The sequence below is a fragment of the Erythrolamprus reginae genome, chromosome 3 (assembly GCF_031021105.1).
Source record: "Erythrolamprus reginae isolate rEryReg1 chromosome 3, rEryReg1.hap1, whole genome shotgun sequence".
In the NCBI taxonomy this organism is placed as follows: Eukaryota; Metazoa; Chordata; class Lepidosauria; order Squamata; family Dipsadidae; genus Erythrolamprus; species Erythrolamprus reginae.
In genome coordinates, this window is record NC_091952.1 from 240,251,699 (window position 1) to 240,270,365 (window position 18,667).

The 18,667-nt window shown below is 42.0% G+C and overlaps 1 protein-coding gene across 2 annotated transcripts in view; it reads left to right on the forward strand.

Annotated features, from left to right (window-relative positions):
* The window catches only part of COL14A1 (collagen type XIV alpha 1 chain), a 166,383-nt gene that overhangs the window by 96,423 nt on the left and 51,293 nt on the right, over positions 1-18,667 (forward strand). For both annotated transcript variants that reach the window (XM_070748242.1, XM_070748243.1), the window contains 4 exons: positions 4,779-4,921; positions 7,078-7,187; positions 10,972-11,130; positions 18,495-18,572. In XM_070748242.1, the coding sequence (XP_070604343.1) occupies positions 4,779-4,921; positions 7,078-7,187; positions 10,972-11,130; positions 18,495-18,572 (490 nt within the window). The remainder of the gene's footprint in view (positions 1-4,778; positions 4,922-7,077; positions 7,188-10,971; positions 11,131-18,494; positions 18,573-18,667) is intronic.

Below are 18,667 nucleotides of genomic sequence, written 5' to 3' on the forward strand. Positions count from 1 at the left end.
GGAACAGAACAGAACAGGATTTTTTTATTGGTCAAGTGTGATTGGGCACACAAGGAATTTGTCTTTGGTGCATATGCTCTCAATGTACATAAAGGAAAACATACATTTGTCAAGAGTCATGAGGTACAACACTTAATTTATTTATTTATTTATTAGATTTGTATGCTGCCCCTCTCCCTAGACTTGGGGCGGCTCACAGCAACAATAAAAAAATGTATAACAAATCTAATAATTTAAAAAACACTAAAAACTCCATTATTAAAAGCAAACATACACACAAACATACCATGCACAAACTTTATAGGCCCGGGGGAGATGTTTCAAATCCCCCATGCCTGATGGCAGAGGTGGGTTTTAAAGAGTTTACGAAAGGCAAGGAGGGTGGGGCCAGTTCTAATCTCCAGGGGGAGCTGGTTCCAGAGGGTCGGGGCCACCACAGAGAAGGCTCTTCCCCTGGGTCCTGCCAAACGACATTGTTTAGTCAACGGAACCCGGAGAAGCCAACTCTGTGGGACCTAACTGGTCACTGGGATTCGTGCGGCAGAAGGCAGTCCCAGAGATATTCTGGTCCGATGCCATGAAGGGCTTTATAGGTCATAACCAACACTTTGAATTGTGACCGGAAACTGATCGGCAACCGATTTTCATAGTGTACAAATCAGCAATCAGGAAACAACAATGACAAACAATAACAATAACAATAATATATTAATATTGACACTCTAGAAAAAGTGCAGAGAAGAGCGACAAAGATGATTGAGGACTGGAGGCTAAAACATATGAAGAACAGTTGCAGGAACTGGATATGTCTAGTTTAATGAAAAGAAGGACCAGGGGAGACATGATAGCAGTGTTCCAATATCTCAGGGGTTGCTACAAAGAGGAAGGAGTCAACCTATTCTCCAAAACACCTGAGGGTAGAACAAGAAGCAATGGGTGGAAACTAAACAAGGAGAGAACTAACTTAGAACGAAGGAGAAATTTCCTGACAATCAGAACAAGTTAATCAATGGAACAGCTTGCCTCCAGATGTTGTGAATGCCCCAACACTGGACGTTTTTAAGCAGATGTTGGATAACCATCTGTCTGAAGTAGTGTAGGGTTTCCTGCCTAAGTTGGGCATTGGACTAGAAGACCTCCAAGGTACCTTCCAACTCTGTTGTCATTATTATTATTATTATAAATCATAAGGATACAAGCAACAAGTTATAGTCATACAGTCATATGTGGGAGAAGATGGGTGATAGGAATGATGAGAAGATTAATAGTAATAGTAATGCAGACTTAGTGAATAGTTTGACAGTGGTGAGGGAATTATTTGTTTAGCAGAGTGATGCTGTTTGGGAAAAAACCGTTCTTGTGTCTAGTTGTCTTGATGTGCAGTACTCTATAGCAGTGTTTCCCAACCTTGGCCACTTGAAGATATCTGGACTTCAACTCCCAGAATTTCCCAGCCAGCATTCGCTGGCTTGGGAATTCTGGGAGTTGAAGTCCAGATATCTTTAAGTGGCCAAGGTTGGGAAACACTACTCTATAGTGTCATTTTGAAATGTCTATGGAGATTCTCTGTTGTCGGGCTAAGGGTGCTTTTTCCAAAGGCAACTAAGACTTTCTTTGGTTTTCCTTTAAGACGTTTCGCTTCTCATCCAAACAACATAGTCAATTCTGAAGAAGCTTCTTGGATGAGAAGCGAAACGTCTTCAAGCAGAAACAAAGAAAGTCCAGTTGCCTGGAAATCCATTGCTCAAAGATTCTCCAGGCACTAAATGTTGTTGTCCTTGTCCGAAAGCTTTTGTGGAGATGGAAAACACTGCAAAACTAGCACAGTAGGGCATCCTTCCATATTGGGCCTTGTTTAATCTTTGAAGATCCATCATTCTGCCTTTAATCAAGTATTCATTTGTTAAGAAGAAGAAGAAAAGGTCTACAAGTTGTGCTGGTTTTGGAGAGGTGCCTGGTTAAGACATCTCACTGTCGTATTATTTTTGGATTGAAATTTTAATTTGCTTTCCAAGACAAAATATGAACAGATTCTTTTTCTCTCAAACATTTACAGTAACCATTTCTTCTCTTAACGAGAAGCTGCCTACACATTCACTGGCATGTTCCCAGGTTTTGTCTTTCCCGGGGCCAGACGTATGCTAAAAAAAAATATCCCTCCTTATTTGTTAAAATGGTTCATCATCTGGCATGAGAGCTGAATATTGCCTGGAAAAAAGAGCATTTTGTTTAGAGGAGAGATAAAGCTATTTCAGCTTGTATGTGGATTTTTGCAGATTTTAAGGATTAGGAAAGCAAAGCTTGTGGGGTGTGAAGGGGAAGCCAAATTTGTAACGTGGCATTAGAGGAACATGGGTTGAGTGGGGAAGAGTAAACCTTAAGAAAAATATTGCATGTTATTTATCAAACCCTTGCGTACAACTGGAACAAATCAAGTCAATAATGTATAAGTAATAAGCATTTAGTTTCGTTTCCCAGTTAAATGAAACATCTCTTGTGGTACAAAGGCTGTCTCCTAGAAACCAGAGATATAAAAATGGGAGTGATTTGATTTGATTTGATTGATTTTATTTTATTGGATTTGTATGCCGCCCCTCTCTGTAGACTCAGGGCGGCTAACAACAATAGTAAAAACAGTATACGACAATCCAATATTAAAACAGTTAAAAACCCTTGTTGTAAAACCAAACATACATACAGACATACCATGCATAAAATTGTAAAGGCCTAGGGGGAAAGAGTATCTCAGTTCCCCCATGCCAGGCGGCAGAGGTGGGTTTTAAGAAGCTTACGAAAGGCAAGGAGGGTGGGAGCAATTCTAATCTTTGGGGGGAGTTGATTCCAGAGGGCCGGGGACCCCACAGAGAAGGCTCTTCCCCTGTGTCCCGCCAAGCGACATTGTTTAGTTGACGGGACCTGGAGAAGACCCATTCTGTGGGACCTAACTGGTCGCTGGGATTCGTACAGCAGAAGGCGGTCCCTGAGATAATCTGGTCCAGTTCCATGAAGGGCTTTATAGGTCATAACCAACACTTTGAATTGTGACCGGAAACTGATCGGCAACCAATGCAGACTGCGGAGTGTTGGTGTAACATGGGCATATTTGGGAAAGCCCATGATTGCTCTCACAGCTGCATTCTGCACGATCTGAAGTTTCCAAACACTTTTCAAATGTATCCCCATGTAGAGAGCGTTACAGTAGTCGAGCCTCGAGGTGATGAGGGTATGAGTGACTGTGAGCAGTGACTCCCGGTCCAAATTGGGCCGCAACTGGTGCACTAGGCGAACCTGGGCAAATGCCACAGCCGAAAGATGTTTCTCTAATGTGAGCTGTGGATTGAGGAGAACGCCCAAGTTGCGGACCCTCTCTGAGGGGGTCAGTAATCCCCCCCCAGGGTGATGGACGGACGGATGGAATTGTCCTTGGGAGGCAAGACCCACAGCCACTCCATCTTATCAGGGTTGAGTTTGAGTCTCTTGACACCCATCTAGGCCCCAACAGCCTCCAGACACCGGCACATCACTTCCACTGCTTCGTTGAGTGATTAGAATTTAGGAGCAAGTGTTGATTTGCTCATTGGCTGGATGGCTTACAGGAAGTTCCTATAGTTCAGAGCTAGAGTAATTATTCTGCAGGTCTTCAGGAATTTTTCTTTCATTTGTTTGCCTGAAGATATTTCCTAATTATTCATTTTGGTCACCCCAAATATCCTTTTATTTCAGGAATATTGATGAAATGTTGATGACAAGTCAAATGTGTGTTCAGATTTACAACTCCTGCTATCAGAAGGGGGTTCCCCCTGGTACAAACCAGTTCGCCAGAACCGGTAGCAACCAACTGGTTATGTCATAATGACATTACAGACCTGGTGTGGTCTGCACCGGTCTGTGAGCGCCACCATCTTTTAAAAAAACAAATGTTTAAAAAATTAGGGTTTTTTTCTTCTTCTGAGCATGTGCAGAAAATAAGCTTCCAGCACTGTGGACGTAATCGCCATCCTGTTTTGGGCTTTTAAAAAATTTTAAATTCCCAACTTCTGGTGGGAAAAATTTTCGGCACTGCGCATGGGTTTATTATGATAATAAATGAGGACCCAGATCGTTGGGGGCAGTATGGTAACTCTGTAAACCAGTGATGGTGAACCTTTTCTTCCTTGGTGCCAAAAGAGTGTGCGTGCGTGCTATCAGGCATGCGTAAGTGGCCACACCCATAATTCAATGCCTGGGGAGGGCGAAAACAGCTTCCTCCACCCCCTGGAGGCTCTCTGAGGGCCAGAAATGTCCTGGTGGGCCCAGTAGGCTCAAATTTCGCCCTCCCCAGGCTCCAAAGGCTTCCCTGGAGCCGGGGAAAGGTAAAAACGCCCTCTCCCATTCCCCCAGAGCCTCTTTGGAAGCCAAAAACGCTCTCCCAGAGCCTCTGTGCAAGCCAAAAATTAGGTGGCCGGGACACACATGCATGTTGGAGCTGAGCTAGGGCAGTGGCTCGCGTGTCAGCAGATATGACACCCGTGCCATAGGTTTGCCATGACTGCTGTAAACTATTTAGAGAGGCCTGTAAAACACGGTGAAATGGTATATAAGTCTACATGGTATTGCTATTGCTATTCCACAATTGTGTCCTCAAATAGATTATAATGTTATCTTCTTACAGAGTTTGGCATTAGATGTTACGCACAGCCTTCTGTAAGTAACCTTGGGTCAATAAAAATGGTTCCATCCTGATGTAGGACGTCTCTGTATTAATGTCCTTTTCTGCAAAACTTGCTTTCTTTTCACAGATATGTACATCCAGAGGGTCTCCCATCAGATTACACCATAACTTTTCTCTTCCGCATCCTTCCTGAAACACCTCTGGAACCATTTGCTCTGTGGGAGATTTTAAATGAAAGTTATGAGCCATTGGTTGGAGTTATTTTGGATAGTAAGTACCTGTGGTTTAGAGTTGTGCTGTGATTGATTATTTCCATGTGGATTTTTATTTTTATTTTTGCATGTAATCAGCAAGAGATTTAAGAAGTCAGGATCTTCTTCTATGTTTCTATCACTGTTTTCTATTTATGTACTATATTTTATTTATAATATGATATATGAGAGTGCCAGTGTGGTGTGATTAAAATGGTGACTTAGAAATCAGTTGAGTTTAATTGGATTTGTATGCCGCCCCTCTCCGAGGACTCGGGGTGGCTCACAACATATATAGAGAAAATAATAATACAATTGATCCAATTAATAATTTTAAGAAATCTTTTTAAAAAATCAGGAGACTGTGAGTTCTGTCCTATTTTGGGTATGAAAACTGGCTGGGTGTCTTTGGGCCCACCTCACAGGGTTGTTGTTGTGGAAAAAGTAGTAGTAGGAACAGTGATGGACTGGTAGAAAAATTTTGGTTTTTTTCATTATTTTCCCTTCAGGGCTCTGGGTATGTTTTTCCTATCGCAGTAAATGAGGTTGAATGTGTATAATTTTAGAAGAACAGTGCGTGCGTGTGTGTATGTGTGTACAAACAGTTTATATGGTAGGTAATGTATATTTTTGTGTGCCTGTGTGTAATATGCATGTATGTACACATATGGCATATAGACATAGAATTAAATAGTATATTTTTGATGTTCGGTAATAGTAAGTAGATAGGGAAACTATCTCTTTGAGGGGAGGAGAGGCCAGGCACCCTAACCCAAACCCTTGATGCGAGTGACATCAAATTGGCCACCTTTAAGCCAGTCACATGACCTTTAAGCCACCCCAGTCACATGATCATCAAGCCACTCCTACCTGGTCACATGGCTGTCAAGCCACACCCACAAAATAATCCACACCCACAGTGTGGTAGTAAACATTTTTGCAGCCCTTCACTGAGGAGGAACAAGTATTTTGTATGCTTATTACCTAGACTTACCTATAAAACAACAAAGGCAGGATAACAATCTAATAAAATATTTATAAATCATCTTTTCTTATGGAAGGTATCTAAGGTGAGGTACCAGTAAGTTCCCTTTATGTGACTGTTCGGCCAGGACTGTCCATATTTATCATTTATATCTTCATATCCTTCAAATCTCATTGGTTTACAAAAAGGACCAGGAACTTAATAAACCTCAATTTGCTTGCCTAGAGATAGAGCAGGGTGTCAAACTGGGTTTCTCTGAGGGTCAGATCAGCTTGGTAGTTGTCCTTCATGGCCTGGCTGGGAGAGAGACTGGATGGTCAGCCACCTGCAGCACTTTGCCTGCCAAAATGGGCATCATAGGCCATGCGAAATCCCCCTTTGCCCCATTTTTGCTGCCAGAGGCACCTCGGGCCTTTGCTATTTTCCAGGCCAGTCCCATGGGACATATTTAAGCATGTCACAGGCCAGATCCAGCCTCTGTGTCTTGAGTTTGATTAACTCTGGGCAGGGACAGATTACCATTACCGCTGCTACTTGTGTGCTGCATGTCCAGCTTCGGTTCGTTTGTGGGTTTGCGCATCCCAGTGTGTTTTTGCTTCTGCACATGCGCAGGAAGCAAAATCTTGTGAGGGGACATGTGTGTGAGATTTCAGTGGGGTTTTTTTTGCTTCTGCACATGCGCAGAAGCAAAAAATCACCAAAATCTCTCTCTCGTGTGTCCCCTCGCAACATTTTGCTTCCTGTGCATGCGCAGAAGCAAAATCACACAGGGACACGCACGTGTGAATGCACGTGATTGAAGCTGCACACACAGCACACCGATCGCTACTGGCGCGCCATCCTCTACCGTTCCGGTAGCAACCCACTACTGCCCCTGGGATATAGGAAGTGGATTTAAATAGCTTTCCTTTCGCCTGTGGGATGCTCAGATTTAACCAATTTAAATCCCCCCATTTTGTCTAGGAAAGCAGTTTATCCACCTGCCAAAACTCCCTCCCCTTTTGCCTTGCACAGGTTGCCTAGTTTAGGGAATGGGTTTTGATGAAATATGGAAGTCTGTTCTTCTCATTGTCTCTTTGGCCAGCTGACTGATCATGACTTTGGCTTGAAAATATGATGAGCCAATATATAACTTTAAAAAGAAAAAGCAGACAGTTATCTGAGCCTTATTTCTCTCATACACTGTGCAGATGATGGCAAAACCTTGACTTTCTTCAATTATGACTACAAAGGGGAATTCCAGACGGTAACCTTTGAAGGGCCTGACATAAAGAAAATATTTTATGGGAGTTTCCATAAGGTGAGACACTTGCTGAAATATGCTTCAAAAAGACCTTTAAAATATATATATGGAGATTCTCAATCATCCACGTCGTTGTTGTCCCAAAGGTGCTTTTCCAAAAGGCAATTAGAATTTCTTCTTGTTGTTTTTCCTTAGAAAACTTTTCCTTTCTTATCCAAGAAGTAAACTGAAGAAGCTTCTTGGATGACAAATGAAATGTTTTCAAAGGGAAAAAAATGCAAGAATGTCCAGTTGTCTTTTGGAAAAAGCACCTTTGGAAAAGTCTTTAGGGATATTTTAAATACAAAGGAACCTGTTTTCCCAATACAGTGATCCCTCGATTTTTGCGGGTTCAAACTTCGCGAAACGGCTATACAGTAGTCCCTCGCTATACCGCGCTTCACCTACTGCGGCTTCACTTCATCGCGGGTTTCTGAGGAAGTCGATCGGCAGATTTAAACAGCCCACCGAACTCGATCGGCAGGTTTTTTTAAAAAAAATAAAATCTAAAATTGTAAATACTGTATTTAAATACTGTATCTAAAATAAATACTATGTGGGAAGGGTTTATAAACATTTAAAACAATGAAAACTTACCAAACAATTACAATATAAATACTTAAATAAGTACTATCAGTCGATAAATTCCCCATCGCGGATTTCACCTATCGCGGCCAGGTCTGGAATGTAACACCAGCGATAGGTGAGGGACTACTGTACCATGGTTTTTCAAAAAATATTAATTAAAAAATAATCCACAGGTTTTTTTCTATACTACGGTTTTTCCCACCCGATGACGCCATACGTCATCACCAAGAGTCACTTCTCACTCTCTTTCTCTCTCTTTCCTGTCATTCTCTGCTTCAATCATTTTCTCATTTCTCTTTTTTCTCCCCTTTTTTCTATCATTTCTCTCTCTCTCTCTCTACCTTCCACTCTCCCACCCTCTTGCTCTCTCTCTCTCTTTCTCCCTCTCTCTCCCGCTCTCCTTTCTATCTTGCTCTGTCTGTTGCTCTCTCTGTGAGAACTCCTGCCCCGCCTCTCCTGCAGCCCCCTCGCTGACAGCTGGGACGAAAGCGCTCTCAGCTAAGGGACTGCGAGAGGGGCGGGGCGGGCATTCTCAAAGCGCTCAGAGCGGCTAGCGGCCGAATGAGGAGGACGAGAAGCCGTAGCTGTCAGCGCTGCTGCAGGAAGACCCATGCCCCAAGAAAGCCGGTGAGAAGGGCGGATCGGACGGGCGGGGGGTAGCAGCGAGGGGGCCAGAGGCGTGGGGGTGCGGGGGCGGACGACATTCAAAACAATCTTTGGCGGCCGCCGCACTTTTGTCGCTCCCCGCCCCCAACTTCAAGCCCAGCTCCTTGCGCGGCCTTGGAAAAGGGTGCACGTGGGTAGTTTTTGGCTGTCCATAGCCAAAGATGGTGTTTTTACTTCCGCATCTCTACTTCGCGGAAATTCAACTTTTGTGGGCAGTCTGGGAATGCAACCCCCGCGAAAATCGAGGGATCACTGTATTGCTCTTTTCTCCAAAATTTATGAAGATTCAAACTTGTAGAGCAAATATACAAGGGGAAAAAGTGGTTTGGAGCCTCCATATGATTTATTAGTGTTCCTTTTGTGGCCTCAACAAATGTCCGAATAATTAACTAATTTTGGGGAGGAGTGGGGGGGCTGATAAAATGAAAAGAAATGAAATAAAGAATATGATAAACACATTCTTTATTTCATTTCTTCTCAGACTGTTAAAAATGATGTCACTTTTATAGCTGCCAAATTCTGTTTTAAGCTTATATCATTGCGAAAAAGTGAAATAAGACAATTGTTGTTTAACTCATCTAGAAAGGAGGGGAGCCATGTGGCAGCTGTCTAAATGTTTACACAATTTTATACCATTCTGTTTTACCTTCTAGCGGAATAGTTTTCTCCTGGGATTAGTCTTCAGTATTTAATTCTTCAGCCCTTGTGTATTTATATATTGTTTTGTTTTGTTTTCTTTAATTTAATTTTAAATTATTACAACTCTGCAAATTGCCAATGTGCAAAAAAAAAATATGGAAAAAAACCACACCTACAAACGAAAAGCAGTTTGGTCTAATGGGGAAAGCAACAAGCTAAAAACCAGGAGACCGTGAGTTATAGTCCCGCTTTAAAGGGATGCCCCCTCTCAGGCCAGTCCTGGCACTATAAAATCCCTGTGGCCTCTGTGTATTGGCACCTGTACGATAAGTCAGTCATCTGGTGTATGTCGATAGCTGAAAATCAGAAGATCTGGTCACTGACAGCAGGGTTTTCTTGTTATCTCTGGTTTCTGTCACGGCTCTCAATACTTGCCAAACAGGTGGTCTCTCCCAAAATTAGCCATTGCCAACCGCCACTTTTGGTGGGCGTCCATTTGCCAATTCTTCAACCACAGAAGCTTGTGCGCCGTCAAAGAATCACCCAAATGAAAGTCAGATAGGAATGCCTTTAGGCCAGTCACGATCATTTAACCTAACGTATTGGCAGTTCTGTGTTAGCAAAAACTTCGAAAGAGAAGGATTTAGGGGTAGTGATTTCTGACAGTCTCAAAATGGGTGAACAGTGCAGTCAGGCGGTAGGGAAAGCAAGTAGGATGCTTGGCTGCATAGCTAGAGGTATAACAAGCAGGAAGAGGGAGATTGTGATCCCGCTATACAGAGCGCTGGTGAGACCACATTTGTGTTCAGTTCTGGAGACCTCACCTACGAAAAGATCTTGACAAAATTGAACGGGTCCAAAGACAGGCCGCAAGAATGGTGGAAGGTCTTAAGCATAAAACGTATCAGGAAAGACTTAATGAACTCAATCTGTATAGTCTGGAGGATAGAAGGAAAAGGGGGAACATGATCGAAACATTTAAATATGTTAAAGGGTTAAATAAGGTCCAGGAGGGAAGAGTTTTTTATAGCTAAGTGAACACAAGAACAAGGGGACAAAATCTGAAGTTAGTTGGGGGAAAGATCAAAAGCAACGTGAGAAAATATTATTTTACTGAAAGAGTAGTAGATCCTTGGAACAAACTTCCAGCAGACGTGGTAGACAAATCCACAGTAACTGAATTTAAACATATATCCATCCTAAGATAAAATACAGAAAATAGTATAAGGGCAGAGTAGATGGACCATAAGGTCTTTTTCTGCCATCAGACTTCTATGTTTCTATGTTTCTATGTTTCTATGTAACGTGTTGTGGGGAAAATAAGACAAGGGAAGGTGTGTTAGATATGCTTGCTGCCTTGAGTGATTTATACAAATAATAAAGGTAACACCTTTCTGTTTCTGGAGTGACGGATAAAGTTGATGTGGTTCTTGTTTTTAGAATGGCTTGGTGCCATTTTAAGGGTCAAAATGAAAAGTCTTCTACCTTAAGATGCTATGTATTGTTTTCCTCAAAGCTCTTGAGATATTCTCTCAATACACACTGTGATCTCCTTATTTTTGGAATTTGGCCATTGGTAAGCCCCACAAATCCACCTAAATTATGAATCTCTGTTACAGAGGTATGGGTCAAGCTGGCTGTTTCTCACTATCCTGGCTCAGCACATGCCCCATTTATCCCTCAATCTTCAATATTCAGTTGGGTCTTTCTTGGTGATACACAAGATGGAATTGGTGGTCAACAGGCTACTTGAGGAACGCAGGAGAATGCAGCCCTCTGTGCCTACAGAAACTTTACCAAACAAATCGCGTGTCTGTGAATTGCATTAAAAGGATTACAAAGAGCTCTTTTTAAGTGCAAGTCATTTGGCTCCCTTGTTGTGCATTAAAACCTCCTTCTCCTCTTCCAGCTGCATATTGTTATCAGCAAAACCACCGCTAAAGTAGTGATTGATTGCAAGGAAGTGGGTGAGAAGATTATCAACGCGGCAGGAAATATCACTTCTAACGGGATAGAAGTACTGGGGAGAATGGTTCGATCCAGAGGACCAAGGGACAGTTCGGCACCAGTAAGTAAAGGAGCTGAGATAAAAGTGGATGATTATTCAGCAAGGCTCATTTATTAATTACATCGATAACTGGCCCATCTTGTTGTCTAAAATGACTTGCCGAGGCTTACAATATAGTGGAAATAGAGATACAAACACAATTCTAAATATTAAAAAGAGATTAAATTGAAAAAAGTTAAATATAGACTAAAAACCATAAACTCCAGGTGGAGAAGAGGTGGTGCCTTATCTGTCATCGTACTAACCACTGAGAGCCAGGTTTTCAGGCCCTTCCTGAAGTCCAGAAGGGTAGTAACTTGGCGGCTTGAGTCGCTAGAACTGGCAGCGACCCAGGCCTGCCACACTCCCGAGCTGGTTCTCCCAGTGGCGCCATAGGCCCCGCCATCTTGTTTTAAGTTACTGTGCATGCGCAGAACCTTTTTTAAAGTACTGCATATGCACATGGTGCACAATGCACATGTGCCCCCATGGCACATCCCTGAGCGAACCGGAAGCAAAGAAAACCAGAACCCACCCCTGGTAGAAGGCAGAAAAGGGTCTTCTCTGGGACCGCCTTCTGCCGCATGAATCCTAGCGACCAGTTAGGTCCCACAGAGTTGGCCTTCTCCGGGACCCGTCGGCTAAACAATGTCATTTGGCAGGACCGAGGGGAAGACCCTTCTCCGTGGCGGCCCCTACCCTCTGGAACCAGCTCCCCTCGGAGATCAGAATTGCCCCCACTCTCCTTGCCTTTTGTGAGCTCCTTAAAACCCACCTCTGTCATCAGGCATGGGGGAATTGAGATATTCCTTTCCCCCCAGGCCTATACAAGTTATGCATGGTATATTTGTGTGTATGTCTGGTTTTTAATAAGGGTTTCTTAGTTATTTTAATATTAGATTTGTCATATGCTGTTTTATTATGGAGAGGGGCGGCATACAAATCTAATAAATAAATTATTGTTGTTAGCCGCCCCGAGTCTACGGAGAGGGGCGGCATTCAAATCAAATCAAGTCAAGTCAAGTCAAGTCAAGTCAAGTCAAGTCAAATCAAATCAAATCAAATCAAATCAAATCAAATCAAATCAAATCAAATCAAAAAATAAATCTGTGCCAGCTCAAATTCCTTGGTTGATGTGGTTTGTGTTGTGGTTGGATCGCAGCCAGGTTCTCTGTCAATGGACTTCGAGCCTGATGAACCGAGGCCATCTGGGCATGGTCGGCCTATGTGGCTGTCAGAGGAGTCAGACAGCGAGGAGGAGGGAGAGATTGAGTGTGAGAAGCCTGCAGAGGCTATAGAACCCCCAACTGGGGCTTTGCCTAGGTCTGATGCGGAAGAGAAGAAGAGGGATCCGATCCTGGATGCATAGGTTAGAAGTATGCAGGGGAGGCAAAAACAGTTACACAGACTCAGAAGGAGGAAGTGAGCACAGCTGTGCCCAGTCTGTACTCCCAGGGTGTATATAAGGGGGAGGAGTTGGGAAGTTCCCTTTGCAGAAAAGCAATGTTTGAACCTTTGGAAGGAAAGGAGCCCGTTCAGAGTTTTTGCCTGTTGTTCAAACGTATCTTGCTACAGTCCTGGACAATTCTAGGGTTAAGAGATTCTGCTCTTGTTTTGGAAGCCTCGCTTAACAAGTCTGCCTCCCGTTCTGAAATTTGGCAGTCAAAGGACATTCTTTTGTTATAATTTGTGTGTTGCACCAAACCCTATTGTAAATAGACTCTTTCATTTGGAAACCTTGTGTGTGAGCCTTAATTGGGGGTTAATTACTGGCCGGCTGCTTTGAGAAACAGAACAGTTTGCAATGGGCGTCTTCTACCAGGACAAGCAGAGCAGGCCAGTCCTATTGGGGCAAGATGGCTCCTCAGTTTATTTATCCAGGGATTGATGTCACCCCTTCTGTAACTAGACAGCAGAGCATTAATTCATCTATGCCACCATTCACTTCATTCACTTTATGTTCCTCTACTTTGTCAAGACATCTTTGTGTTGTGGTCAAATTCTAAGGGGAAAAGTCATTTGGCTCACTCTCTGGGAACTACTTGACCATACTGAACTCTTGAGACTCAGCCTGTACTTTTATCTGCTTTTCAAAATGACAGTTCCCAACAAGATCTTCCAGAGCATTGTTATGATTATCTCATCAAGCAGGAGGAGAGGTGGATTTAATTTTCGTAGCTGGACAATGTGGTCATATCCTTTGAACTCTCTTGACTAAATGGGGTTCTTAAACCTCATCGACTTGAGCTTGCTCGGACTGTGAAATACATAGTTTCCCTCCCTCCACATAAAATTATGTACTTTGTACAAAGAAGTGTTTTCAGACTCATGGCAATTAACGTATCAACTCCTGTAAGACAATTGAACCAAGCAACCTCTGTGGCCATGCTCCAGTGGAGAATGACAAAGGCCATCTTGTAAAAAGTTGCAATTGAAGGGTGCTTTGTAAGAAAATAACAGGAAAGAAATGATGGCTTTTGTTTGGAAAATCATGGTTGTATGCATGATAAGTGGTCAAGTGAACTACAGTATATGCCCACAGGAAGCAACCCACCCACCCCCAAAAAATAGTTGTCTGAAACTGAATTGGTTGATGGTTATGTAAGTCCACAAACATGCATTTTAAAACAAATAGAAGCATTATTTTCACAAATTCGACTTTTGATTAGGTACAGTGCATTTTTTTTCAGGAAATTATGTCTTGATGCTATCTTGTGGTCCGTGAGACTAAACTAAAACATCAAGAATGCTTCAGTTGTCTCTAAAAATTGTTTTATACACACACACACAAACCATATCTGGCACCCTGATAGTAAATTTGGAAGTTCTTTTTAGGTGGCAAAGCACAACAGAAGTGATTGCAAGTACCCACAATTTGAAACTTGATGTACTCAGCAGTGTTCCCTCTAATTTTTTTTTGGGGGGGGGCGGAAAAGTATAGTGTCTGAGCGGCAGTCCCTTCGGGACTGGGCGGCACAGAAATAATAAACAAACAAACAAACAAACAAACAAACAAACAAACAAACAAAAAACCCACTCTGTTTTGCCTCAGAGAATTTCAAAATAAAATACTGTACTGTCTATAACAGTGAGCTCATAATATGAAAATGCCACTTAAATAGTTGAGCTAGTTTCAAACTAGATTTTGATTTTCTTTCTCTCTTGCTTACTCCCATTCTTTTTCTTTCTCTTTTCCTTCCTCTCTTTTTTCTATCTGTTTCTCTCTCTTCCTCTCTTCCTCTCTCTCTCCTTCCCTCTCACTCTTTCCCTCTCGGCTTCTGGACAGGTTTGGAAAACTCTGAGTTGATGATGATTTTTAAGTGAGCAATTGCTCACTGCTCAGCTTAGAGGGAACTATGGTACTCAGCAGTGTTTTTAAGACTTGGCAAGTTTAATATGTGTGGCCTTCAAATTTAATTTAATTCAATTTAATTTATTTGACTCTATTTATCTAATTTATTTTTATAGGACTCAATTTCCTAGCTAGATGATAAAATATAATATAATAAAATTGTTAATAATTCTGGTGTAGTTGTGGCTAGAGTTGTGTTATTATTACTTTAGCACAGAGATTCTCCACCTTTGATCCACAGATGTCTGGTGTCATCTCAGGTAGTCTGTGAAGGCTTGAAAAAAATGTTGTGATTTAAATCTTGAGTTAAGCCTTGGTGGTCTGTTCTGTTGGGCTCTCTGGTAGAATCCTCCCAAAAATTCACAGGTACAAATTTCAGACACACACACGTTTGAAAATTCAAAACAATGTTCTTTATAATGAAAATTCACTTAAACTAAGCCCTCTTTTGGTATAGCAAAGAGCACTTGTCTCCAAACAAACTGGTAATTTGTACAAGTCCCTTCTCAGTCCTGTGATACTTAGCTTGCAGCTGTGAGGCAATTTACAGTCCTTCTTCTTTCACAAAGTGAAACACACTTTGCTCACACTTAGTTTCAAAGCGAGGAAAAATCAGCACACAAAAAGTCAAAGGCAGTAAAGCAGTCATGAAACACAACAAACGATCAAATAATCCTCCACAATGGCCAAACCCACAGGCTGCTATTTATAGCAGCCTCACTAATTACCACAGCCCCACCCAACCACAGGTGGCCTCATTTTCTTTGATAATAATCTCTCAGTTGTTGTTGCCTATGCATCGCTCTCCGCATGCGTGGCTGTATCATTAACTCTTGTTCTGAATCCAAAGAGGAGCTAGATAATTGATCTCCTTCTGAGCTGTCTGCCACACTCTCCTCCTCCCTGTCACTCATGTCTTATTGGTCAGAGGAGCCTTCATCATCAGATTCCACCAGGGGCAAAACAGGCCTGTAGCATGTCCCCCACATCCACAGTCCTTGGGGCAGGAGCTGGGCCAGAGCTAACCACAACAGTGGTCCATGGCCACAAAATGTATTTTGAGTCTGTGATGAAGAAAAGGTCGAGAACCACTGCTTTAGCACAAAGCCACCTGATAACCTTGGGCCAGTCATTCTCTCTCAGCTCTAGGAAGGAGGCAATGGTGAACCGCTTCCAAAATTTCAACAAGAACACTGCAGAGACTTATCCAAGTAGTCTTTAAGAACTGGACACAATTGGATGCAAGCAAAGCCATTTGTTCATTTGGAACAGGCCAATATGTACATTTCAAAGAATACGTTCTCTGTGATACCCAGTGTTCTTTGACCATGTCCTCTCTTGAATTTAACTGAGTCTTGCAGAAGAGTCCTGTCCTGTAATGTCTGCAAATATGGCAAAATGAATTATGCTAGTATATATTCTTAATTTACATTTCGTTCCTCGAGGCATCTTTTAAAGAAACTGTGTGTTTGTTCTGTTGGAAATGTTGCATGAGAGGTGAATTTGGCACTTGGAGATTTATGAGGAGTTGTTTATTTTAGAATGAGAAAATAAATGTGAACACTATGGATTCTCAACAAATATTTATGTACCTTTTAACTCTGATTTCGGACTTGATCGAAGCAACATGGGCAATAGTTATTGCATTGTTCTCAATATAACATTATGGCATTTGTAGGATTAGGTACTGAGGGTGAAAGAAGAATTATTTTGGAAAACAAAGATGAGTTTGCTTTCATCAACATGGTTGTACTGAAGTACTCCTCGACATACAACGCTTCAATTAGCGACCGTTCAAATTTACAACAGTACTGAAAAAAAGACTGGTGATCATTTTTCGCTCTTACAACTATTGCAGCATCCCCACATGATCACGTGACCAAAATTTGGACACCTGGCAACGGTTCTATCCTGGGACTACGCAGATTGAAAACAAAGGAGGAATCCACTCACTGATATTTTAAATCAACCTTTTTATATAGAAAGCATCATTTTTACAAGCCAAATTCATGCAGGGGAGTTCAACTTCTCACTGAGAAGAGTTAAGAGATAACAGTCCAGCATCTAAGCTGCTGTCAAAGATCAAAGCTAATTTGCACATTCCTTCCTTCCTTCCTTCCTTCCTTCCTTCCTTCCTTCCTTCCTTCCTTCATTCATTCATTCATTCATTCATTCATTCATTCATTTATTAGATTTGTATGCCGCCCCTCTCCGAAGACTCGGGGCGGCTCACAACAGCAATAAAAACAATATAGCAGTGGAACAAATCTAATATTAAAAACATATAAAACCCTATCATTATTTAAAAAACCAAACAGCACATTCATACCAAACATAAAACAAAGTATAAAAAAGCCTGGGGAAAAGGTATCTCAACTCCCCCATGCCTGATGGTATAAGTGAGTCTTGAGTAGTTTACGAAAGACAGGAAGGGTGGGGGCAGTTCTAATCTCCGAGGGGAGTTGGTTCCAGAGGGCCAGGGCTGCCACAGAGAAGGCTCTTCCCCTGGGGCCCACCAAACGACATTGTTTAGTCGATGGGACCTGGAGAAGGCCAACTCTGTGGGACCTTATCGGTCGCTGGGATTCGTGCGGTAGCAGGTGGTTCCGGAGGTACTCTGGTCCAATGCCAGAGATAAGGCTTCTTTAGTTTCACTGACTTGCAGTCACAGCTTTCCAGACTCTCCACAGACAGGGCAATTCTACTCCAAGGATTTTAATAGAGAAATAACAGTTGGCTAGCGTAACATGGCTGGAACCCCAAACCTCAACGGACTCCATTACAAAACGTTGAAACTCCACTCTGAATTTCCCATCAGCCACCCTTAAATACCTTTGGGGAGTGGTTAACAATTTCCTAGAGTTAACAAACTACAGACTACTTCCTTTTCCCATATAAGTATTCTTGTTTTTTTTCTTAGTCTTCTAAAGCGGGCATATAACAAAGGCTCATGGTCTTCCTCCTCCTCCTCTAAGTCAGACCCTACGGTCATTGGCATATCTGCCACCTCTGGTGGTCTTTCAGGTTCATCCTTGTCTATCTCTCCCTCACTCTCACTCTCTGCAAAAGCTGGCCAAACCACTGGCCCAGTGTACCAAGATGGGCCTGGCTCATCCTCTTTAGAATGTATCATTACCAGAGTTGGCCAAGGACCACTCACAACAGCAACTGACTCATATGGGGTCAGGTGATCACATTTTCTGCTCTTCTGATGAGCAAAAACAACAGGGAAACCAGATTCACTTAACAACCGTGTTACTAACTTAACAGTGGTAGTGATTCACTTAACAATTGTGGCAGAACAATTAATCAGTGGGACAACCTGCCTCCAGAAGTTGTGAAAGCTCCAGCACTGGAAGTTTTTAAGAAGATGTTGGATAACCATTTCTCTGAAGTTGTGTAGGGTTTCCTGCCTAAGCAGGGGGTTGGACTAGAAGATCTCCAAGGTCCTTTCCAACTCTGTTATTCTATTCTATTCAAGAAAGGTCATAAAATGGGGCAAAATTCATTTAACAACGGTCTCACTTAGCCACAGGAATTTTGGACTCAATTGTGGTTGTAAGCTGAGGATTACTTGAATTGACCAGAAAAACTTTTTTACTACTGTTGTATTTATGAATGTTGTTAGCCACTCTGAGTCCGTTTTGGAGTGAGCAGTATATAAATACAATCAATCAATAAAATCAATAAAATCAATCAATCAATCAATCAATCAATCAATCAACCATTTAATATGTTTCCTGGAAATAATTTACTTTTAAAAATAAAATATTGGTTGCTATAAGCATGAGTCTAGACTCACATGAGTTTCTTTAAGTTTCCATTTGGAGGTCACCTTCAGTTCAAATTTTGGATAAATTTGGGCAGATTTTAAAAGCTTTTTATACAACTGTACCTCATAGGCAAGCATTCAGTTCAGGGTTTGGTAAGTCAAACAAAAATAAGAACATGGGTGATTGTTGCCTTCAATTTTTGTTATGTTTTTATTAGATGCTGCCTGATTATTTTGGATTTTTTTTTCCTTCTTAACCAGTTCCAGCTGCAGATGTTTGATATCGTTTGTTCGACTTCCTGGGCCAATAGAGATAAGTGCTGTGAACTTCCAGCTTTGGTAAGATGTTACCCATTAAGAATACTTATTTAGTCATTTGCCAGTTTGTTATAACTATATATGGAAAGGTCTGCTAAAGAGGATCACTTAATCAG